The following is a 25,373-nucleotide window of genomic DNA, read 5'->3' on the forward strand; positions in this document are numbered from 1 at the left end:
TGGAAGACCGTCAAATTTATTCCGGACAACAGCTGTGTGACTTCAATAGTTCCATAACAGAAATTAAACAGGTATCACATTCACTGGGGCTTTTTGCACGCCTTCAAAATCGCACAATGGTTGCCAATTGGAAACGCTATTGATTTGCCATAACGGACGACGTCGTAGACAATCTGCCACACACCTGAAACCAATCTGCAAAAAGCGCTTCCTTGTAGCGCTTTCAGGGGAATCCCAAAAAGTGGATTCACCCTCCGGAAAGCGCTACACTCTTGCAAACAATCTGCAACACTAGCGAAAAAGACCTGTGCGTTAACATTGTTGCGGTTTCTTCAAAGTCCCTCCTCCTGAGCCTGTCCTCCAAACTTCCGGCGAAACGATCGCCATTTTTTTTTTCTCCGAGCGAGCGGGGATAAACGCACCAGCGAGCCTCTTTCTGTTTAGAGGCTTCCCTGGCTTCAGTCCTTCACCTTTAGTCACTAAGCACAAACCACAGAAAAGCCCGTTTGCTGAAATAAAGTCCCTTTATTTTTTACACATTAATTCAGCCGAAAATCGGGCCCGTGAGAGGGGGGGGATTTTTTTTTTTCACTCGAGGCAGCGTGGCAACGATCATACGATCAAACGACAGCTCACATTAGGCAGCTGGATGGGTCTCTCCGTTGCAACGAATCTACACAGATTCGTTACAATGGGTCTGTTTTTTTTTAAAAAAAACCTTTCTTAAAGGGAAAGGGGCTGTTTGGGAGCATGCTAATGGCTGCCCATTGGCTGCTTGACGGCCAGGGGCGGGACGAGCTTGGCAATAGCGCTTCCTTTTCTGCCGAGACCGGAAGCTGTGGGAAACGCTACAAAACGCAACTGGATTCCACTACAAAGGCAGGTATGCATAACGACGAATTCCACTATTTTAAATTGTGATTTTTCATTCAGTGACCAATTTGCAACAAAGATCCCGGTGCGTAAAGCCCCACTGTCTTCACACCTTCGTAGTAGCTGTTATGAAGATCAGTCAGAAAAAAGTGATACCCCCGGTTCCTATTTTTCATAAACTTAACAAAAATAATCTTTAAATCCGATGCTCTTCTTTTGATAGCATTTGTTCCTAACCAGATGGCTACGACCAGCTGCTTATCATTGCTACAGTTAGCCCATTATTTTCTTGCCTATATTTCAAGTTATGGAATGTGTTTTCCTAAGTAACACACACATTCAATTCCATTCACTTTTATTTGTTTTAGCCATAAACCATAACAACGTGCAAAGTAAAAGGCAAGTAGGCATAGCATACAGCAAAAGTTGTAATAAAAACAAGGATTTTAAAAATGCCCAGAATTACATTACTTAAATATTAGTAATTCAGTTCACAATCCTCATCCATTGGCAGTAATAGTGACAACATTCTTGCATAGTCAGGGCATAGTTAGCTGTATTCTGGTATTTCCTCATTCAGTTCCAAATAGTTTGACTGTGGCCAAAGCAACAAATAATAAATGCAAACAACTTATAATAAAAGTTTTCAAAATCAGCACCCTGCCAGTGGGCTTCATTTTATTTATTCATTTAAAGATTTGTATGCTGTCTCCCCAGCCCTGCTCAGACAGCTTCATGATAGAGCAAAAAACACATTTTGAAATCACATGGAATTTTATTTATCCAAATGACAACGTCATATTCATTTCAAAATATATATGATAGGGCTTTGTGAGCAAAGCAAGTGTAGCTGCTTCATTATTAATCAACAGAATATGTTGAATTTATGGAAGCAATATTCTTTGGTAAGTTGGAAGTGTTTTCACATGTACTGCTCCACACACTCACAAAACTCAACAGGGGTGGTGGTGGAGGAGGAGAAGGAGAAGGAGAAGGAGAAGGAGAAGGAGAAGGAGAAGGAGAAGGAGAAGGAGAAGGAGAAGGAGAAGGAGAAGAATTTGTTCTTATTTACTGGGGGATAGATTTTTTAAAAGATGGGAAAACATGTTCTGTGTGCTCCAGCAACAGTGTTCTGATAATGACCAAACTTTGTTGCCTGATAGTATTATAAACTTGTTCTTCATCAAGGCTTTTCAAGACAGGCCTACAGACTTCAGTTTTTTGTTTATCTTCATGAACCAGGGCAATAAAAATTTATCAGATAACATAGGGTAGACTAGGCTCCTCACTTGGGCACTTAAGTTTAGGCGAAGCCAGAATTTAAAGATGCGAAGCCAGGCTAGCGAAGCCAGTTGAATAACGCCAGTCTCCAGGTATATTGTATAGGCAGAAATGCATTTTAGATTTGGTGAAGTTGATCTTGAGTTGGTTTTGATTGCAGTGGCTTGAAAAAACTTGAAGAAGAGTTTTTATGCCAACCTTAGTACAGGAAAGGGGAACCACATCGTCTGCGTACAAAAGGAGGGGAACTGGAGAGCTTCCCAGCCTGGGGCATGGCAGCGGATTGCCATAAAGTTTTCAGCCAGACCAGATACATATAGGTTGAATGGATATGGGGCTAAAACGCAGCCCTGTTTAATACCATTGTTGGAAGATATTCTATTAGATAGAATCTGGAGCCACAGATTTGACAGCCACTATTCATGTAAAGGTTACGAATGAGATGTAAAAGGCAGGTATCCATTCCCATATCTAATAATTTTTCCATAATTGGGATCTTGGGATAGAGTCAAAAGCAGTTTGAATGTCGGGAAAAGTGGTGTAGAGCTTGCCTGTTTGGCTCTATTTTGCCATCAGGTGGTAGAGGGTTAGGGCATGGTCAAGAGTAGACTTCCCCGTCATAAAACCGATCTGTTCTGGCCCCACTTTCGTAGCTGACCACTCCACTAATCTGGATCTGAGATGGCTGGCATAGATTTTTCCAGGGACAGAGAGGAGGCTGGAGAGGATTCTATGCATTCTATGAAACTTTTTGTTGCTCCATAAAGACCAAATCTTTAATCAAGAAGCCCCCGGTCAATGGTGTCCTGCTTTACCAATATTAAAATCTGGGTCACCTTACCCTTGTGGGAGGAGCCTGAGGACCCAAGGTCAGTGGCTGAGGAGGGCCCAAGGAGACTAAGGAGAGTCCAGTACTGCAGAGGCCTCCGCTGACTATGAACCACCAGCACCAGAAGACTTGGCCAGAATCTGCAATAGAAACGTTGTTATCAGTCCCTGAGGCAGCCACTATGCCTTTGCTGCATAGGACTCAAACTTGGGCCTGTAGCCCCTGAGGATCCTCTCTAGCTCCACAGGAATGGCAGCAGGAGAGAGCTCAGTCCCAGGTAGTATAGTGATGATGAAAATTCAAATTGAATGTGCACAATCCAGCAGTTGAGCTAGAACAGTATTTTGGTAGTGGTCATTTCTTGCAGAATCCTCATCAGAGCACAGCTCAGCCTCATGAGCTAAAGCACTGCCTGCAGTCCAGCTGGGGACAATTAGAATCATACAATCATACAATCCAACCCCCTGCTCAATGCAGGATCAGCCCAAAGCATCCAAGAAAAGTGTGTATCCAACCTTTGCTTAAAGACTGCCAGTGAGGGGGAGCTCACCACCTCCTTAGGCAGCCTATTCCACTGCTGAACTACTCTGACTGTGAAAATTTTTTTCCTAATATCTGGCCTATATTGTTGTACTTGTAGTTTAAACCCATTACTGCGCATCCTTTTCTCTGCATCCAACGGGAACAGCCTCCTGCCCTCCTCCACATGACAACCTTTCAAATACTTAAAGAGGGCTATCATGTCCCCTCTCAACCTCCTTTTCTCCAGGCTGAACATTCCCAAGTCCCTCAACCTATCTTCATAGGGCTTGGTCCCTTGGCCCCAGATCATCCTTGTCGCTCTCCTCCGTACCCTTTCAATTTTAACTACGTCCTTGAAGTGAGGCCTCCAGAACTGCACACAGTACTCCAGGTGTGGTCTGACCAGTGCCATATACAATGGGACTATGACATCTTGTGATTTTGATGTGATGCCCCTGTTGATACAGCCTCCAAGACTGTTACCGCCACGACTGTTTAGGCTGTGGCCTGGAAAAGCAGCTTTGCCAAGTTCCTGGCCCTAACCTTAGCAGACTTGGAAGCCTGACTCAGAACACTGAGCATGTCTGAGTGGCCCACAATCACTCAGTGAGTTTTGTTCAGGAGATCAAATCGGAGTCTCCCAGATCCTCATCTGACCCTTGAACCACACATCATATGGCCCACATGACAATTCAGCCTAGGGCACTTTGTCTCAGTTTGTCAAGTAGTGGGCTATATACATTATTGTGGATTCTGGTTACTGTGGAAAAGTCTAACTTGGAGTAGCATGGCTTGAAGGAACCAAAGTACATAACAAAAGGAATGACAATGTTTCTTAAGGATGATAGATATTACCTCTCAGAGTCTTAATAGCTGAGCAGTGGCTTTGTCCAAGTGTAACCCTGAATCCACTGGAGGGGGTTAAAGAGTTGGGGAATTCCATATTGGGGGGGAGCCATAATATCCCCTGGATGGGCACCTTAAAAGCTTGACGCACATTCCTGCAAAAGATTTAATTGAGTAGAGCCCACACCATTTTGATCTTGTTTATAGACATTTCTAATATTGTGTGTTCTAATTCCATTGCATACCTCTGGCATTGCAAAGTGACTCATGCATTTATGACATCCATGCATTTATGACTTCCTGGTTTCATGGAAGTTAACACAATGTGCTGAAGCTGCATTTTTCACGAAATGACTTAGAACAGTGGTCCCCAACCTTTATTAGGCTGGGGACCGGCAGGGCATTGGGCCGCGCCCGCAGGGACCGCGCAGGCCACGCCCACGCTTCCGGCCCGGCCCTGATTCCCTCTCCCCGCCCTCCCGCAGTAAGTAGCTTCCCGGGCTGCAAGCTTGCGGCCTGGGAAGTTTTTTACTGCGGGGGGGAGGGGCGGGGAAGGGGAGCCGCGGCCCGGCGCCATGGTTGGGGACCGCTGACTTAGAAGATGTACCTGATCCAAAATGTTTTGGCTAGGGTGTTGATAAGCACCCCATGCAGTGAGCATGCTATTTCTGTATTGAGAGATTTTGATTGCCTTTTAGTATATTGTTTGTTTATTCAATTTGTATACCACTTCTCACTGAAGTGCTGGTTTTGAGTACTAAAGCCCATAATGGTTTGCAGCCAAGATATATGAAGAACCATCTGCTTCCATATTGTCCAGCCAGTTCTGGTCATTGAATACATGTATGGGGACTGTGCTCTTTGTGCTTCCAATGAGTTAGGGGGAGGTGAGATGGGAGAGAGTTTTTTTAAGGTGGTCTGTGATGATTCTGGAAAAGCTTTCCCTTACAGGCTCAGTTGGAGCTGAAATTTCTGTTTCACTTAGCATTAGTATATTGTTGACATATTCTGTTGTTGTCCTTGTTTGGATGCTCTTGAGTTTAATGTGTATTTATTTTATTTGCTAGTCATCCCTCCTTAAACATCACATTTTTCTCTAGGAAAAATGTCTGTATTCCAAAACCCCTTGTTAGAAGAAGTAATGTTTATATATCCTGCTTTTCACTATCTGAAGTAGTAAAACAATAGTAAAGTAATAGTAAAGTAATAGTAAAGCAGTAGTAAAGCAGTAGTAAAGCACTAGTAAGTGGTAGTGAAGTGCTAGCAAATCACTAGTAAAGTGGTAGTAAAGTGATAGTAAAGCGGTAGTAAAGTGGTAGTGGAGTGATAGTAGAGCAGCAGTAAAGTGCTAGTAAAGCAGTAGTAAAGCATTAGTAAAGTATTGGTAAAGTGGTAGTGAAGCGGTAGTAGAGTGATAGTAGTAAAGTGCTAGTAAAGTGGTAGTAAACTATTAGTAATGCAGTAGTGGAGTATTAGTAAAGCGGTAGTAAAGTATTAGTAGAGTAGTAGTAAAATGGTAGTAAAGCATTAACAAAGTAAAGTAAACAAAAAATGCCCCAGTCAGCTCCATGCCCCAGTCAGCAACAGCATGAGACGAAATGGGGCAGTTTTTTATTTGCACAAAGGTGGATTGTATTTTAACGCAATCTCACCTTCATGTAAATAAAAAATAAAACCCGCCTCTCCCCCACATGGTGGAACCTTTCTTCTCCGGCTGCGCTGTAGGGATGCAGAAATCCAGGGTGGACAGTGGACTGCAGAAATAGGTCCCCCATGTGGACACAGAAAGTGGTAGAGCACGCTGCTGTACCACAACGCGCTGCTGGCTGCCTGGAGTGGCGTTTCTGGTGCGGAATCGGTATAGGTGGGATCACACTATCGAGATGTGAACTTTCTCTCTTTGATATTGCTCTTTGAATTAAATAGGGTGTTGGGGAGAGAACAAAAGTGAAGGTGGAGTAGCTTCTGGTAAGCCAGAGGGAAAAGGAGAAAGAGACTGCTGTGAGTTGGCTCAAAGGTTTAGGGTCTTGGAGAAGCTCTCTTTCTCTGGGGACTTGATGTTAGAGTAGTGCATTGACTGCTTTTGCAGGAGTGCCTCTTTGACTCCGCATCTTCAAATAAAGGAATATGACAAATATGGCTTAGCTTCAGTGGTCTTTCCTCCAAAGGGGACCAATTAACACACAGGCTACCTATGGAACTTCTCATGGCTCAAAGACTGCATGTGTAACAATCGGCATAAATTAACTATATAAACACTATATATATAGTAACTTAAACTCTGGGGAAAATCCCTCTGGGGGAAATCCATACACCAGCAGCCATTAAAACTGACTGGATCATATGAGGGGAAGTAAACTTATCGTTTGTATCATTATTTTATTTCACTGTGCTGCTTTCAAAGTTGGACTGCTCTGCCAAATGAGATCAGGGTCCTGTGGGACCTTAATCAGTTCTGCAGGGCCTGCAAGATAGCTCTTTCCAGCAGGCCTATGGCTGAGGCCTACAAACAGCTTTATAGTATGCTGGTCTCACTGTCTAGAACCCATCCAGCTCAATGCTACCCAAATGAATTTATTATTCTGCCTTTTTTCAGGAAGCAGATGGAAGAAGAAGAAGAAGAGTTGGTTCTTATATGCCGCTTTTCCCTACCCGAAGGAGGCTCAAAGCGGCTTACAGTTGCCTTCCCATTCCTCTCCCCACAACAGACACCCTGTGAGGTGGGTGAGGCTGAGAGAGCCCTGATATCACTGCCCGGTCAGAACAGTTTTATCAGTGCCGTGGCGAGCCCAAGGTCACCCAGCTGGTTGCATGTGGGGGAGCGCAGAATCGAACCCGGCATGCCAGATTAGAAGTCTGCACTCCTAACCACTACACCAAACTGGCTCTCTTGGAAACAGAGCTCAGACAACTGAGAGCAAGTGGAGAGAGCTGCTGGGGAGTGCTGCTGCTGACAGGTCAAAGGGTTTAGTGAGGTGATTGCTGGGAGGATTAAAAAGGGCTACTCCTTGCCAGAGGCCCAAGCCGAAGGGCAAGAGACAAAGGACTCTTGGCCTGCGGCTCTTAGCCTATCAATTAGAATCAGTAGATTGTATTTCCCTAGTAGTTGCACTGCCTAGAAGTTACAATGGACCTCCAGGACACTCATCGCATCATCTGCAGTGAGTGTGACATGATTGCCTTCCTCCCTCCATCATCCGCCCCAAGTGTAAACTGGTAAGACTTTTGGAGGAAAGGATTAGGGGCTTAGAAGAGAGGATTATTACTCTGATCCAAATTAAGAAAGGGGAGGAGTTCATAAACCAGAGCTGTGCAACTCGGAATAAAGAGGATACAACCAGTCCTGAAGAGGATAAGGGGATTGACCTCATTACGGAGCCTCTTCAGACAGTTAGGAAAAAGACTCAACGGCGTAGAGGGAGACGGTTCTCAGGGCCTTTGGAGCTCCAGAATGGATTTCGGGCCCTTGCACAGGAGGTGCAAGTGTCAACGAGGGAAGAGGTCCCAAAACAAAGTCTAAGACAAAGTGAAGAGTCTGACCTCTTGTGAGTAAGATAATGGAGCAGATATTAAAGGGAGCGACCTGCAAACATCTGGAGGACAATTTGGTGATCCAAGGAAGTCAGCATGGATTTGTCTCCAACAGGTCCTGTCAGACCAACCTGGTTTCCTTTTTTGACCAAGTAACAGGTTTGCTGGATCGTGGAAATTCGGTTGATATCGTTTACTTGGATTTTAGTAAAGCTTTTGATAAGGTTTCCCATGATGTTCTGATGGATAAATTGAAGGACTGCAATCTGGATGTTCAGATAGTTAGGTGGATAGGGAATTGGTTAGAGAACCGCACTCAAAGAGTTGTTGTCAATGGTGTTTCATCAGACTGGAGGGAGGTGAGTAGTGGGATCCCTCAGGGCTCGGTGCTCGGTCCGGTACTTTTTAACATATTTATTAATGATCTAGATGAGGGGGTGGAAGGACTACTCATCAAGTTTGCAAATGACATCAAATTGGGAGGACTGGCAAATACTCCGGAAGATAGAGACAGAGTTCAACGAGATCGGAACACAATGGAAAAATGGGCAAATAAGAACAAGATGCAATTTAATAAAGATAAGTGTAAAGTTCTGCATCTGGGTCAGAAAAATGACAAGCATGCCTTCTGGATGGGGGAGACGCTTTTGGTAACACTGTGTGTGAACGAGACCTTGGGGTACTTGTGGATTGTGGTGAGCTCCCCCTCACTGGCAGTCTTCAAGCAAAGGTTGCAAAGGTTGGATACACACTTTTCTTGGATGCTTTAGGATGCTCAGGGCTGATCCTGCGTTGAGCAGGGGGTTGGACTAGATGGCCTGTATGGCTCCTTCCAACTCTATGGTTCTATAAACCAGTTTAGCTATTTTGTTAATATTAATTTTAAAAACGTAATATTTAATGTTTCATTCTTTATACATTTTTATCATTTTGTAAGCTGCCCCGAGTCTCCAGGCAGGGGCAGGGAGGGAGAGTGAGAGAGACAGAATGAAACATTTTTTTGTGCTATTATAATATACAGAAGATTTCCGTGGGCGCGGGGTCCAGCGGTCCATCCCGGCGTGCTTAGCTATTAAAAAGAACAAAAAGACACGCGAGTGGAAAGGGGCGAAAAAAAAATACCTTGAAACCTCGCGATACTTCTCAGGCCCCCGAGACCATGCTTGGGAACGGAATGAATGAGTCTATCAGAGCGAGCGGCGTCGTTCTCGCGTGACGCCTTTGCCAGCCTTCGCGTGATGTACGTGCCCGGAAGTGGCTGGGGCAGACACGCGGAGGGCGCCTTAATAGAGGAGAGACGCCTCTTGTTTTGTGAGGCTTGGAAGAAACAAACGGGGGGGGGAGGGGGAGAGAGATCTTCGCTCAGTGCTACGGGAGCTTCTGAGGGACAAACTTCATTTTTAAAGAGCGCTGGCCAAGGTTGTCCCTGTGCCTGGCGAAATGCCCGGCGTTGCTGCCCCTAAGAGCCAGGAGCGGAATCGGGAACGGAATCGTGACAGCGCCATGGACCCGCCGCCGGCTGATGTGGGTCTCCAGGGGAGGGAAGGAAGGAAGGAAGGAAGGAGGGTGGGGGGCAATGACAGTGCCGGGAGCTCGGGGGGGGGGGGTCGTGTCAGAGGCCGAGTATTTGCAGGGAAGCGCCCGTCCCGTCTTTCCTCGCTTCATACACGCCCCGAACTCATTCCCATGCAGAGGTCTCAGCTGGTCGGTTGTTTCCCTGCCCCTGCCTCCCCTCTACTCTGCTTATTGTCTTCGGATTGGATTAGAAAATCTCATTGAATGTAACTTCCACCAAACCGCCCCCCCCCTTCTGTGCTTTCGAGATCAGGAGCAAATGATTGAGGGGGGTTATTAAGAGAATTGTCAGTAAATTTGACAGAGGTTTGGCTTTGCGTGGGGTCTGCAGTATACTGCTCCGTCCTACTATTACAGCTTATTTTTAAAAAGTCATCCCTGCCCCCCATCTTGCAGATCTAAAAGTGAAACAAGTTTATTATAGCTTGAACTTCGTTCAAGTTGCAGGCAGCTCAGAGGGGTGGGGTCTTCTGTCTCCAGCTTAAAATGTGTTAGGACTGTCATAAGTATCTAGTGATTCTGGTTACTTTTAATAATATACATGACAACATGTATATATATGTGTGTGTGTGTGTGTGTGTGAAGTTAATTCTTACTAATCCACACTCTTATGATTTAAGGCTGGGCTCAATAAATCCCAGGTTACCCCGTGCCTAGACATTTCATTTTGGCATCTGGGATTTTCAGTAGCCATGTAATGCAGGTCCCTCTTGGCAATTCCCAGTAGAAGTATGAAGTGTGTTTAGCTGAGGAACAGAGATTACCTTTATGTTATGATGATTACCCCATATTTTACTTTTGCTACAGCTTTTTTTCAGAATGAGAAGAAACTGAATAGGTTTAGGTTTTGTGGCAGTAATAATTAGAAAGTATGGTCATTAAATATAAGACCCTGGAGGCTGAAAAATACGCCTGGCTCCTAAATTTTGGAGGTGATTAAGTAAGCCAAAGAAAATTTGTCAGGGCCTGCAGTAAGGTTATTCCCAATGATATCCCTTAAGATCAGCTGCTGCATAAAGTCTAAAATGATTGTGTGGGGTTATTGTAGAACAAAAAAAATTAAAGATAAAGCCAGTTTCAATAATTTGTCATAGAAATCTAAATGGGTTTTCCGCTTACTTTTCTCCACATATGTTACATTGGTTTGTTTACGTTTAATTGCTTGTTACCCTACACTGCAGCCTGGAGGTGCATATCAGATCTCAAGAAACCTTTGGTTAACATGGAAGAATGTTTTTTCCTTAGTTTTAACTTGGTGTCATTTTAAAAAATCTGTTCAATATTAACCTTTTCCTTCTATGCTCCCCATACTGTGGTTTCTTTGTTTTATGCCATATTAATGTTCTATGTATGCTCCATTGTGTCTTCTTTTTCACCTATTTCTGCACCCTATGGCAAGCACTCTCTTCTCTTGTTGCACTGTTATTGGTCTGCACTCCTGTCTTTCAGCTGCCACCAATCAGGCTTCTGTGCACTGTGATTGCACTTGCAGGCTCCTGTCTGCTCACCATACTGGCGAACTGGACCCATAACTTGACCTCTTTTTTATTTTTACATTTCCAGCAGGGCTGTTTGCATGTCCCCTTATATTTTCCCTCTAATGGTTGTTGTTTATTTCTGCTACTTCTGTTCTTTCCCCCTTCCTTTCTCCACCCCAGATTTCTCTGTTTTTTCATGGATTTGGTCCCTGTAATATAGGTCACTCCCAGCAATTCATCCAAAGAGTATCTTTCACATATTGGGGGGGGGGGGGTGTCTGTTTGGTGTGATTGGCTGCCTGAAAAACTGGGCCCAGGTTTTCCACTGAGCAGTAGAAGTTCAGTGCAGACCTAGTAATGTGGGTGTTTTCCCACACTCACTTTTAATAGGCTTGGGCAGAAGTTAGATTGTCACAAGGAATGGGTTGGGACTGGAAGCAATGGAGATTTAGACTGAAAGTTTTTTTCCATTGGAAAGAAAAATAATTTGCCCTTAACCTAAATAAAATAAATAAATAAATAAAATTGTTGGCTGCAATCCAATGCATATATACTTGAAAGTAAGGACCCCTGAACTCAGTGAAACATTAGTAAACATGCATTGAAATGGGCTCCCTGCTCTTCCAAATTGATTATCTGGCTATAACTCATAAAATAAGATACTGAAAAGAAGCTCTGATTTTGGAGACACTTGGATCCTTATGTTAAAAAATAATGCCACTGAGACACCTGTCAGGCGCAAGCCTGAGTAAATAATTAATTCCCCCTCCTTGGCTTGAAATCTGGCTCCAGCAAACCAACTGGGACACTGAATGCCGGAGTATGGATCCTTCACAGAAAGTGTTCTGTTCCCACCGGCTGTAATAGAGAGCAAGGGTTTATATCTGCTCTCACGATGATGCACGGGAAGCAGGGTGATTTCACAGCTGTCAAGCAACAAATCATTCTGTGATAAAAGGGTGGTTGAGAAAAGTTGGTCTCCAGGCTGATGTCGCTTCCAGATCTTGGAGTACCATATCTAATGGTGCAACACAGGATGCTGTTTCACATGGCTCCTGTATTTGAAAGTGAAAAATACATGCACGCTCGTTATATTTGATGGCTTATGAATTTATTCTGTAATGTATCAGACTTTGCATCCTTATTTGGCAAATTATGTCTGCAGTATTCTTTCCAGACAGTATTGGGTATATTTTAGCACTCAGTATTGTATGTATAGTATTATCCCCCTAGCTGAGCATCCCTGTAATATAATAGCAACTAGTTCTGGATTCAGTAGATTGTATTGGGGTAGTTTGTTTCCGCCATCTTCTGGGATAAATAACAATTAAAACCATAAACTATATATATATAAACCATAAACTATATATATATATATATATATATATATATATATATATATATAGTTTATGGTTTATATATAGTTTATGGTTTATATATATATAGTTTATGGTTTATATATATATAGTTTATGGTTTTAATTGTTGGCCACCTCAAGGCAACAAAAGTCATGAGAGGCGGAATATAAATCCAAGTATAAATTAAATAAATAAATAAAAGCTGGCCATGCTCTACTGATGATTGCCAAGTCACCTCTGTATACATGCCTGTAGGTGTTTTTTCCTCATTTGGCTGTAATAGTGTCAAGGCTTCTGGCACAATAACTTTCCTCTCCCCTTTTTAGGACTATGCGAAGGAACGATATGGCGTATTGCCGATGATACAGTCTCAGGAGAAACCAGGTCAGTTTCAAAAGTCTGAAAAGCCCACAGAAGCCTGTTGGGTTATAAGTACCACGATACGCAAGATAGCACCAATAGTTACTGCAGTTTATATGCAAAGGTACCGTTTCCAGCTCCAGAGGAGCCAGTCTGTCTGAGACAAAAAGTAAAGAGATTGTTCATTCCTGGCTCATGATTTGCTGGAGATGGTGGGACTGTAACCAGATTCTCACGGATGAGAGAAATTCAGCTCTTTGACTCTTAGACAGGAGAAAAAAGCCTGGCACATATTCAAGTGATAATTCGAGAGGCATCACTTTAATTCTTGCAAAGAATAACTAGTTCACCAGTTAATTTCTCTGGCTGTGTGTGCTGCTTATTTACCTCTGCTTCCTGTAGTCTAATGTAAGCAGCATTATAAAGATGGCAATGATTTCAAACCGGGAACTTCATTAATTTTCACTTGCCATTCAAACCAATAATTAAAGTTTTAAAAAGAAATCATTTTATTTATTTTCCATTTTATTGTTGTACAGGAGGTTGGCATATCAAATATATTAATGCAAGGTCAAAAAAGCCCTCAGTTATCAACGCAAAGAATCAAGGGTACCCCGCATTAATAATCCATTGGTTGAGTCTTTAACTAAACTCCAAAATTCTCTGGTTTCTTCCAAGGTCTATTCTGTTCCAATAATTTCCAACAGCCTATACATTCTTATTGAGCACCTCTCTTTCCATCCCATAACCTTTTATAAATTGTCATTTTTTTCATGACAAACTAAACCTTCCAGAGCATATGTGCTCCCAATATTGTGCTATCAGTATCCTAGCTGCAATTATTACTGCTGGTTGTTTATGGTTCTTTCATATCTCTCTTGTATTATCAGTTTAGGAGAGCAATCTCAGGCTAACATGGCAATCCACATTTTGAAAAATATTCTCCATTATTATAATAAATAAATATATATGCTACCAGTAGAAATGTGAAGGCCTGGAAAAAGTCAGGAAAAAATCATTGTTTTTTCCCCCCTAGGGCTTTCCCCCCCAAAAATTTTTTTCCAACATTTGGGGGGGGGGAGCTACTGATAAAAGCCTTCTGAAATATTTTTGGAATGAGTGAAATGCTTTTAAAGGCAAGGTGGTCAGTAGATGAATACAATTTTTAACTCCACAAGGGGAGCATTGCGGAGCTTTCATTGCTTCTCAGCAGTTGTACGTCTTCTGTTGTCCTTTTGACCAGGCGTGGCTGATCTTTTCACCTGTTCCTGGAAGCACTGTGACACAATTATCCACAGGTTATGAGCCAGGTTGAGTAAAAAGTAACATGCCCTGCCTTACAGGAGGGGGAGGGGGAGGAAAGATCAGAAGGAGGTGGGGCAGAAACTGCAACAAAGCCTCAGAGAAAATTGAATGCTTCATTGAGAAACTAGCCAGATAATAAAAATTAAGATGGATGTGCTCCAATAGTATAGGGTGCATCAGCTTGCACTTTTTCTTTTGAGTATTGGATATATTTACATTTTTGCTTGTACAAAATTGGAGTATTTATAACATTTATTTATTTACATTATTTATAGTTTGCCTTTTTAGTCTCACAGGGACTCAACACAGATTGCACATAACAACTCAGTACAATCAACAAAATGGGAACATTCAGTAACCAGTGTATTCAATAACCAGTTTAGTAGAGGAACTGCTGCATGGCTGCTGTGGTTAACTGGCTAAAAGTGAACAAACTAAGCCCTGATAAGACAGAGGTCATGCTGGCTGTGTAGGTGGTGATCTTGAAGGACTTCATTCTTCCCACTTTTGATGGAGTTCAATTGACCCTTGTTGACTCAGTTAAAAGTCTTGGCTGAATACTGGATCCAGCTTTATTACCAGAGAAGTAGGTTGATACAGCTGCAAATAAAAGCTCTCTACCAACTCAGCCTACGGTGTAAGACGGTACCTTATAGCTGACCTGCCACCTGGATCAATACCACAGTAGCATCAAGGTCCTCCCCTCAAAATCAACTCAGAAACTCTTAACTGGTCCAGAATCCTGTAGCTCAGCTATTAGCAGGAGCTAGATGGAAGCTGCATATTACTCCCATTCTGTAGACACTGCATTGGATGCCCATTTGTTACTGGCCTCAGTTTAAGTTACTAGATAATGCAAACAAAGCCCTTCTTGGGCTCGGCCCTTCTTGTGCATGACTGCCTCTCTCCCTATGGTCCATCACAGCAACTTGGCTCATGTCAGCAGGAGCTTCTGTGGGTGCCAGCATGCAAATGGCAAAATCAATGCCTGTATGTTTGCTTTCTCTTTTGTGGCATCTTCCTTGTGGAATAGCCTGCCTGAGGAGTTCAGGAAAGCTCCCACAAACTAAGGTCAATGAACTTCATTGAAGGTGGGGAGAACAAAGTCCTTCAAGAACGCTGCCTTCCGAACAAGCATTGCCTCTATCTTACCAGGGCTTGGTTTCAGTTTGTTCACTTTTAGCCAGTTAACCACAGCCAGGCACACAGCAGTTCAGAACCTCTACTCTATGCTTGGGCTGATCCTGCGTTGAGCAGGGGGTAGGACTAGATGGCCTTCCAACTCTATGATTCTATCCATCATCAGGAGATTTGGATAAGGATATATGGAGCTCAGTACCATTAGCATATTGATGACAAGCAACTCTAAAACCAAGAATGATTTGTTTTAAGGGTTTTACATGAAGATAGAATTGCACCCTGTAGACCAAGGTAATTCCCACACTGATGGCAACTGATTTCCAGTAGCAATCCTTTGAGTCTGGTCAATGAGGAATAATTTGAATCCATTCAACACATATTCCTTGTTACCTGTTTCTGCCTCCAAGCCCCTCAAGAAGATTGTTGTATCAAAGGCTGCGTATAAATCTTAATAAGAGCAACAGAGTCTTGGCCTCTGTCTATATGCAGATGGAGGTAATCAGCTACGGTCATTAAGCAGTGGGGCTCAACTTAGGGGCCGAATGAACCTTTCATGGGGGTTGCGGCAAGGTGAGCAGGTTGGCTGGGGGGGCACTGCCACTGTTGCCTCTCCTCCTGCAGGTGCCCCACACTCCACACTCAGCTGCCAGCTGCTCCAGCAGCGCCTCCAGTGCAGCGCAGTCTCCTGCCAGGCACTCCAGGTGGTGGTGCAGCTCGGCAGGACAAGAAGCAGAATGGAACTGAGAAACCCCAGGAAAAAAGACAAACAATTTATATACAATCATGAACAAAGGATCTTCATGTCGTTGGTCAGTTTTGGTTTAACTTTTGTGAAAGAACATTTGCATAATTTTATGGTTGGGGGTCACCACAATATGAGGAACTGTATTAAAGGGTCATGGCATTAGGAAGGTTGAGAACCACTGCATTAGAGCCATCTCTGTCCCGTAGCCAGGCCTGAAACCAAACTGAAAAAACTCCAGAACAGAACCTAGAGATGATCCAGTATGTGGAGTTGATCCACTATTGATCTCTCAGTCACTTTGACCAGAAAGAGTAGATTAGTGACTAGGTAATAATTGGCCACACCATTTATCTGTTGGGGTTTTTTTTTTAAGTAGTGGCCTTCACATACCTTAAGATCTTGTCCATGTCCATCATGGAAATAGAGTAAAAATTATCCATAAATAGCTCAGGCATTTTATTATGCCCATCTTCTGGTGTACTTGTGTTACAACTGACATCTAGATCAGAGCACATTCTCAATATTTTATCAGCAAAAAACTTAGAGTCACAGCTAATTGTCTGTTCCAGGGACATGAAAGGCTCAAATTTAGGCATCAGTAGATACTGAGCTACCTTGAACAATTTGGATGAAAGTGAACTCGCTAATGCTGTAATAGTAGCGAAGTAACCTTTCTTTGCTTCTGCCACCACCATTTCATAGGTGTTCCAATGAGCTGTCAGATTCAGTACAGTTTCTCCACCAGTGCCTAGACATATCCCAACCCTTTTCAGATCATTCTGCTCCGTGTCAAAGCAGGGAGCTGGATTTCATCCAAAGGCCAGAAAAGGTTGACAAGGAGTAGCCTTGTTGACAGCTTTAAGGACATTCATGTTTCCACTGTACCCTCAACAGAACACAATTTGAATCTTCATATCCCCTAGAACATTCTGGAATCCAGTAGGATTCATTAGCCTCCATGAGCATACTAGTTTAACTGGGCCCCCTCTCATACTGGGTGTCAGAGCCACATTAGTTTTAAGTTTTGGTGGCCAGACTATGGTTCAGGATGAATCTCCAGCCATGAAGCTCAACTTCCCCTCAACCAGTCAATGCAAAAGAGTGTCCAGGGTGTGACCTCTTTCATATCTTGGGCCACTCACAATTTGGGAGAGATCCAGAGCAGTCAAGGAAGCTATAAAATCCTGGGCCAGTATCATTAGTATGAATTGGTCCCCCAGAAGAATCAATGTAGATTCAACCTGGATAGCCCAGGCAGAACCAATCCGGTCAGATTATGGAAGCTAAGCAAGGTTGGTCCTGGCCAGCGCTTGGAAGGACAACCTCCAAGGAACACTGAGCTGGTGACATGGGGCAGGCAATGGCAAACTACCCCTGAACATCTTTGCCTGGCAGCCAGACAATCTTAGGATCTCCTGGCTATAATATATTATACACATGCCATTTGATAAATAATAAATCTAGGAGTCTCTAGCACCATAACCAACAGTACCTTCCACAAATATGTCAAATATTGCAATTGTGCATGCTAAGTTATTAGCTAAGTATGCTAATTGTGTATGCTAAGGAAAGCTATGACAAATCTAGACAGCATCCTAAAAAGCAGAGACATCATCCTGCCAGCTAAAGTACATCTAGTCAAGGCTACGGTCTTCCCAGCTGCAATGTATGGCTGTGAAAGTTGGACCATAAGGAAGGCCGAGTGTCAAAGAATTGAGGCTTTCGAACTCTGGTGCTGGAGAAGACTCTTGCAAGTCCCTTGGACTGCAAGGCGAACAAACCAGTCAGTCCTAGAGGCAATCATGAGCCAGTTCTGGGAAATAAAATAAAATAAATAAATTAACTCCCACCCATTCGGGAAACCCCTCCAGGGCCATCAAGAAACCCCAGGTTTTCATGAAACCCTGGTTGAAAAAACTGGCTCTAAATTAACAGCACTCACAAATTTATTCAGAAATAATTGTATAAAATTGTACAAGAGTGAAAGATTGTTACCACTGAGTAGATGAGTATGAGGGGATAAAAAGGCATATTTAGACCAGTGGCTCTATTTTGTGTCGTGTCTGACCCATCGCAACCCCATGGATAATGATCCTCCAGGCCTTCCTGTCCTCTACCATACCAATCCATTTAAGCTTGCACTGACTGCTTCAATGACTCCATCCAGCCACCTAATTCTCTGTCGCCCCCTTCTTCTTTTGCCCTCAATCGCTCCCAGCATTAGAAGGCTTTTCACCCAGAAGGGACGGGGTGGGAGGGCTCCCTCCCTTTCAGCTGCAAAGCCATCTCGCCAAGGCAAAAGGGCTTTGGGTCCGAAAGGGATGCTGCCACGGGGGGGGGGGGAGATTTCCTCTCTTTCGCCATGGCTGCCTCTTTTGCTGCCCATTTTTTAAATGGGATTTCATCCTAGTATTCTATAATACATATATAGACCAAGATGCTAAATTATGTGCATTTTTTCCCTTAGACACGTGAGCAATATGGTTAAACAAAACAGGATAACTCTTATTTGTGGTATTAACATAACACTGAAGAAAGTAAAGTAGAAGTTACAATGTTTTGCTTCCATTGAACTTTTGAACTGTTGTCCTGCCCCTGCAACTGAGATCCTTTGGTTACAAATTGGCCGTCTGTAGCTGCTGACTCCCAAATGCTGTTTTTAACTATTTTCCAATTATCTCCCCAGCATTCTGTCAGTTCACAGGTTGAGGTGAAACGTGTCCTATCCATCTTCCATATTCAGTCTATATGGAAGGGAGATATTATTAGAAACTTGGTGTGAAGGACAAGCTAGTCAGATACGTTCTCTTTCTCTTCCACCCCAGGTCCTAATTTCACTAATTTGACAAGATTCACTTTATAACCTGGAATGTTGCCAAACTTGTCCAATTTCTTAATCAGTTCGGAAACAGATTTGGGTTCCTGTATCTGCATAGAATAGCAATTAATAAAACTTGATTCCCTGACTATTATGCTGTTGTATTACCAATAGCCAAATGGAAAAGCAGATGAGGAAGAGGCCATCCCTGTCTCTCTCCCCACACAACCAATAGTAGAGGAGTAATTGCCAGCACTAATTTCCTCAGCTCTAGGGAATTTATATAAGATGCTAACCGATTTGCAGAATGACTGCCCTAGGCCAAAAGCTATTAAAACTTCCTGCAATTATAACCAGTCCTGTGAAACACTTTTTCCGCATCAGTGAAATAAAGCAAGTGCCTTTTTGATCTTAACTAAATTAGTCAGATTAGTAAATCATCTGACATTTCATATCATCAATCTTCCTTTCAAAAAACCTGTTTGGTCAATTTCAGTATAGCTACCTAAAATCCAGTTTAAGTGTTTGACAGTACTGATGTTAAACTCTTATAATCACTGTTTGATGTTTGATAATGATATAGGTCAGTACGTGATTTCCTGGAGTTTTCCCTTCATTCAATATTAAAGATATATTAGCATCTGCTCAGACTTCTGAATGAATTCCTGTACGTATTTTGCATATATCCGTAAGCTGTCTCCAGGAATGGAATTATATCATCCATTGAGTTTTGTAAAACTCCTTTGCAGGCCCATCAGGACTAAAATATTGTAATCTTTTTTGATTCCTGGTTGCTTCTTTTGTCAACATTTTGGAAAGTAGTTTATCTAAGAAATTGCCACGTTCTATTATTAATTTTTCAATTGTGATATTATTCATAAACTAGGGGCAAAGCCCGTTGTCTCCAAGAATACAATGGGCGCTAGAGCTTGGCAGTGGGAAGAGGAAGGGGAGGAGTCTGTAAGGGCATGGGGTTGAATGTGTTGTGTGGGAGGTTGTGGTGGCATGGTGGCAAAAGAGGGTATGGGTGTGGAGATATGGGTGTCAAGAACCTGTGGTGTGGAATGTTTGTTGAGTGTGGGAGAGGACTGACCTTTGGGAATTGTGGCATAGTGGTTACAGATGAGCTTTCCAGAGCCATGTCCTCAGATATGTGAAGGGAAAATCAGAGTGGAGACTCTTCTTAGGGGAAGATTACATGGCAACCAATTCCCCCCAGTTCTGCGTCATTCTCTTCTTGTGTGAATTAGGCCACATTCACCGAAATGCCCCTCTGCCCTAATACACATAGGGTAGTCACAGTACACAGGTGTCCACCCTGTTCCTTCTGTCTCCCATATTTTCACTGTTGGTAAAATGTTATGTGCCCACATGCTTCTTTCATGGTTGCTCCTTAGAAGAACGGATTTTTGTACCCTATTGCTTACTACCCAAAGGAGTCTCAAAGCGGTTTACAAACACCTTTTCCATTTGTCTCTCCACAATAGTCAACCTGTGAGGTATGTAGGGTTGTGAGAGATCTGAGAGAACTGGGAATGGGCCGCAGTGACCCAGCAGGCCTCAGGTGTCCCAAAGCATTTTCCAATCATCTTCCCCTTCTCTCCCCATAGCAGACTCCCCATGAGGGAGGTGGGGTAGCGAGCCTCACAGGGAAGCTGGCAACCTTAAGAGGAAGACTGTCTGTGCACAGCAGTCTTGACCTTAGTAAGGTTTTTTTATACTGTTTTTTTTTTTATTTGCCAGGCCAAGGTTATTTGCCAGTTACTATTTCAGTTACGATGTGTCCCCAGACATTTACTTGTTCTCTATTTGCAGTTTCAGGCTGTAAGTATTTATTTAGATCTTCCTGCACTTTCCAGACTCACAGGACTGATGCTGGTCTGCCTGTCTGTGCCCCAGAATACAAACAATAACCCATAGGCCAGGAGGGACACTCCTGCACCACTCACCAACTGCAGGCAAAAATGGCTCATTTGAAGGCTGGACTCTGAGGCATTGTACGATTTTGAAGTCCCACCTCCAAACCTCCAGGAATATTTCCAATCCAGGGGTAGCCAACCTCCAGGTGGAGCCTGGAGAGCTCCTGGAATTACAGCTCACTTGCAGAGTATAAAGATCAGCTCCCCAGGCAGAAAGGGCAACTTTGGACAGGGTTGTGGTAGAGAAGAAACATTTAAGGCTTCCCACACAGGTTGCTGTTGAATTGAAAGACTTGAGGCCTACTGCACAGGGTTATTGTGCAGATGAAACAGGAGACAAAAGAGCCAGCTTCCTCTGCAGAATAACGCTGTGCAGTGGCCTCAAATCTGCAGAGAGTTGCAAAGAAGAAAGACACATGGCTTGGCTGTGTCTAACCCCCGGCCAGAGCAGTATTTTAAGTGAGAAGGGGCTTTTCTGTGGCCTCCCTGCCAGGCAACTGTTTGGCAGAAGGGGAAAGTCCCCCCCCCCTCAAAAGGAAGGCCCTCAGTCTCCCCTGTGTTGCTCTTGGAAAGGCCTCCTTCCCTCAGTCAGGGCCTGTCAGAGGCTCCTTCGCAGCAGGCCTGAAGGGAGAGGGGGAAGGAGCGTACTCAATTGCCTCCTGCCAGCTCTGTCAGGGTTCTGAGGCCATTTGCAGTTGGACATGGCAGTTAGGACAGCCTTGCTTTAGGATATTGCTTTAGGATCCTTAGGGCTAATCCTGCGTTGAGCAGGGGGTTGGACTAGATGGCCTGTATGGCCCCTTCCAACTCTATGATTCTATGGGGGGGAAAGGGCTGGCACAGCCTGTCCAAGCCTCTGTTCTCATCTCCCTTGGCAGCCTTACTGACCTCCTCTCCCTGCGGTGGTCAGGAGCAGACTGGCAGCCAGACTGGACTGGGTGAATGGAATTTTGGTCTGTCCTGGTGAGGGGCCAATAGGAAGGCACTTTGCACGCCTCCCCAATGGCTGCTTGGCCCTGGATGGACACTCGGAGGGCCCAATCAAGGGCCGCTTCGCGGCTCCTGATTGGGCCCTCTGAGTTTTTATCCTGGACAGGGCCCACCCTAATTCCTGCCCAGGTGGCCTTACTCTTTTATTTAATAGGAGCGGTTAAAGATGCTCTTTCCTTCCCTATTTTTGGTTTAAAGATTTTCAAAAATTGTTTATGTTCAGTAATTGCTTGTTTTAGTCTGGATTATTATCCCATTAAGATCTTTAATCTTCAATTATTTTATTATTTAACTATGCTAAAGTTTCTCTCATTTATTGCTATATTCAAAAATCGTTTTAATGCTAAACAAGAACCTTGGTTTTAAAAGTGCGTCAACTTCAACTCATCCTTTACTAATTCCCATTCATATTTATCGTTATCCAACCTGGTTAGTTTCTTCTTCTTTTCTTTAAGTTTATTAACAATTTCCCTCCCATTTGTATCTTTTTTAACATAGCCTGCTTGAGTGATTAAAAAACAAACCATTTCTAATATTACAGTTTAAATGAATCCCAAAGTATATATCCGAAATCCTGCGTAACATTTATCTAGAAAAAGAAATTAATCTCCAGGTTTGATATCTTAATTAACTCTTTGTTCAATTTCCACTGTTCTTTAAGGTGAAATGCTAATCAAACCAATATATATCATTGGTCTTTCGCTGTCTGTGTTCATCATTTCTGAAGATACACAGTTTATTTTAGAATGTGTGTTTTGTCTATGAAAAAAGTATAATCTCTGTGTTCAGAATTTATATCTATGTAGATCTAACATGTTTCTTTTAGCCAATCTTCTGATTTTAAGGAATTTTATTATAATTTAGGATTGAATCAAATTCAAACCAGTAAGCTTCACTTGCTGAGAATGCCCTACAAAGTCACTTGTTCATGAAATGGAGTAATAAATATTGTTTACATATATACATCTATTTCAGAATCCATCGTGGCTGTGTCATGCCTTCCCAGAATCCTCCTCATCCTCTGCTTTTTGAGTGCCCTCACAGATATGCACATCTCATTTGAAAAATATTATTTTACCTGTGATGATAGGTTGTAAAAACAGAAAAATACGTTTCTGTCTCTGAACCACACACACATCCCAAACACATACACACCCCAAAACTCAAAAAACTCCATGCAAAACCTAAATATTAAGTCATCAACTGGCATTTTATAATGTTAGCTTTATAACATCATATATGTAATGTTGGTTGAAAACATCACTTGAATAACAGCAGAATTGCTTTGCCCAATTGGCACAAAAACCAAAGTTTTGGCGGTTGTTGGCTTTTTATATGTACAATGCAGAATTTTTAAATATAAATGTGTTCGCCATCTGCTTTTAATAGTAGTGGCATTTTATGTCCAATGTGATTTTTTTTTTTTTAGTGAATCTAATTCAAGTTTTAGGTGATGGCTTGAACATTAGGAATTTATAAAAGATTATTCTGTTGGAGTTTTTTTTAATGTCTGGAAAAATTGTAACTGTGTGATTTTGAATTGAGATAATTCTTTATTTTTGTTAATAATGTTCTCCCTGCCCCATCCTGTATATGTGTATGAAATGACAGTGTGGGGAGAAAGACCCATGCTGCATGCCCTGTCATTTGAGATACGGGTGTCCTAGCTAGGATGTATATATCATGCTTAGGAGAGCTGTAGATGGCTCATATACTTGGCATGCTTTCCTGCATTGTGGTCATGTAGCCATAGCAGGAGGAGATTTATGGATTCTCTTCTTCATTGACCTTTCATACAAAATTTAAACAGAGAATTGACTTCCTAAACATACTTGCAACTGTTACTGTTTATACACTCACCTTTGCAAAGAATTTTCCATGAACCCAGCTTTCCATGTAAATGTGAACAAGATTTGTATGTAGTATATCTTCTGCCCAGTTGCGGTAATTTGTGTTTCCTCCTTTTTGATGACTGTGATTAAATTGCTTCATGCATTTTATACAGATCGAGTCCTGGTTCGAATAAAGGATTTGACAGAAGAGAAGGCTGATGAAGTAGTTTGGGTTCGTGGCAGGATTCATACAAGTCGAGCAAAAGGTAACATGTTTAGACTGAGCTGTGTATGCATGTGTTCTGTGTGGGGTTTCTGCCCCCCCCACCAAAAGATGTGAGTACCCTCCTTACCATGTTATCTTCAGCATTTGCTCTTGATCGTTTGCAGTCTACCTGTCCAAGACAATGCAAAGAACACTGCAAAAATTGGTTTCAAGTCAGCATCCCTTGCACTGTTAAGCACCAGGTTGAACTGTTTATGGGTTGATAGGAAAGGCTTCAGCTGCTAGTTAACATGTTAGGCTGGAACTGTCCTTGGCAAGAAGATGGAATGAAGGGGAGGTATCAAGTGGTGCCATGTGAACATTTCCTATCAGCAGAACTGCTCATGGATAAGTGCCCTCTGCTTATTGACACGGCATCTGTTGGGAAGTTTACTCAAGGGGAAATTCTCCCAGCATGCCACGTCAAGTATGAGTCATGGACCCTTGCTAGGGAGTGGGCTTCCTCACAGATAGGTGAAACAGAATATCAGTTTGTTTTGTAAGCAGGTGTGTTTGTAGCTAGGCGTTCTACTTTGAATCTTTGGGGAAAGGAATTGATTTTTCCGGAAAGGCACTTGAGCGAGGCAAAACCTAAGAACCTTTTGTCTCTGATGCAAGATATGATATCCATAATAAACTGCTTGCATGTTACATAATCCCTGTGTTTCTAACGTTTTATAGGCATACTGTCCTGGATTGCTCTGAAGTTTTTCATGAGTCTTATCCATTTTAAATACCTTTAAAGTACCATTTCAAAGTAAAATTGAAACCATGAAGCCATGCAAAAGTTTCACTCATCACAGGCACTCTAGAATTTCTTTACTCAAGAAGAATAATGAGAATATGGCTGACTTGTATTGCATCGGGTGTTCTAAAGGAAATAGAAAACTCTGGAACAAATTGTGCTTTCATGAAGACATGAACTAAATATTTCAGTCCATTCTTTACAGAATGGGGGATTGCTTTTACAGTGGCCTCAAAGAAAACGAACTCTTGACTCGTTCACACAGAGCCACCTGTCAGTCATTTTTCTTCACTGTGGATGACCAGATTCTCTGGGAGATCAGTTTCCAGTGCAGATTTAAGCAGGTTTTGACCTCTTCAGGTGACATCAAAGACTGACAGCTGTTCTGTTGATTTGAACTTTACTCGCCTCACAGGCATGCTGGTTTTCTCTGGAACATAAAAAAAAATCTTGGAATAAAAAGATATGTCAGCAGCCTGAGAAATTGTGCTTTGTCCCTTAATGCACTGAAACTGAAACTTTTGTCCCTTTATTGTAACACCTTTGTATGGGAGGCGGCTATGCAGTTAGGGAGAAAAAGGACACGAAATCTTTTGACTGATCCAATTAGTATTTGATTTTAGCTTCATCTCGTTGCAGTCTGGGTTAGGAAGTTATGGCCGAGGATTATTGTGTGTGAGTGTCTGTGTGTAAGTGAAAACTGAAATTTGAATGTGAGTCAGATACATGAAGGTTGACAGTCATATGAATGTGATTGTCCCCATTTCTTTGTGAGTATCTGAAACATGTGGTCTTGTTTTCAAAATTCATGAAATACATTTGGGATTGCTACAATTGAGATTAATTATTAATAAATGAACTGAAATGAGATTTTGGACATTCCCGATCAAGATATCTTGTGGTTTAGATTTAATCATTAAACTTATAAAACATATATATTTTGTGTTTTGACAAAACTTTG

The 25,373-nt window shown here is 42.6% G+C and overlaps 2 protein-coding genes across 7 annotated transcripts in view; one reads left to right on the top strand and one right to left on the bottom strand.

The window, feature by feature from the left end:
• LOC143829398 (uncharacterized) overlaps positions 1-9,134 on the bottom strand; it is a 79,831-nt gene extending 70,697 nt beyond the window's left edge. For 4 of the 6 annotated variants that reach the window (XR_013228147.1, XM_077320200.1, XM_077320198.1 and 1 more), the window contains exons 1-3: positions 9,005-9,094; positions 4,361-4,506; positions 2,996-3,123 (exon numbers count right to left, since the gene is read on the bottom strand). Coding sequence is in view for 3 of the 6 variants with exons in the window: in XM_077320200.1 (XP_077176315.1) it covers positions 2,996-3,123; positions 4,361-4,448 (216 nt within the window). In the remaining 3 variants the exon portion in view is untranslated. Of the gene's footprint in view, positions 1-1,226; positions 1,469-2,995; positions 3,124-3,836; positions 3,891-4,360; positions 4,507-9,004 lie in introns of those variants that run through there. The other 2 variants (XR_013228145.1, XR_013228146.1) reach the window with 2 other exon arrangements.
• A 14-nt stretch (positions 9,135-9,148) lies between these two features.
• DARS1 (aspartyl-tRNA synthetase 1) overlaps positions 9,149-25,373 on the top strand; it is a 59,976-nt gene continuing 43,751 nt past the window's right edge. Inside the window, exons 1-3 of the mRNA XM_077320197.1 lie at positions 9,149-9,406; positions 12,620-12,677; positions 23,576-23,668. Of these exons, the coding sequence (XP_077176312.1) occupies positions 9,323-9,406; positions 12,620-12,677; positions 23,576-23,668 (235 nt within the window). The 5' untranslated portion in view covers positions 9,149-9,322. The remainder of the gene's footprint in view (positions 9,407-12,619; positions 12,678-23,575; positions 23,669-25,373) is intronic.

The sequence above is a fragment of the Paroedura picta genome, chromosome 2, assembly GCF_049243985.1.
Source record: "Paroedura picta isolate Pp20150507F chromosome 2, Ppicta_v3.0, whole genome shotgun sequence".
In the NCBI taxonomy this organism is placed as follows: domain Eukaryota; kingdom Metazoa; phylum Chordata; class Lepidosauria; order Squamata; family Gekkonidae; genus Paroedura; species Paroedura picta.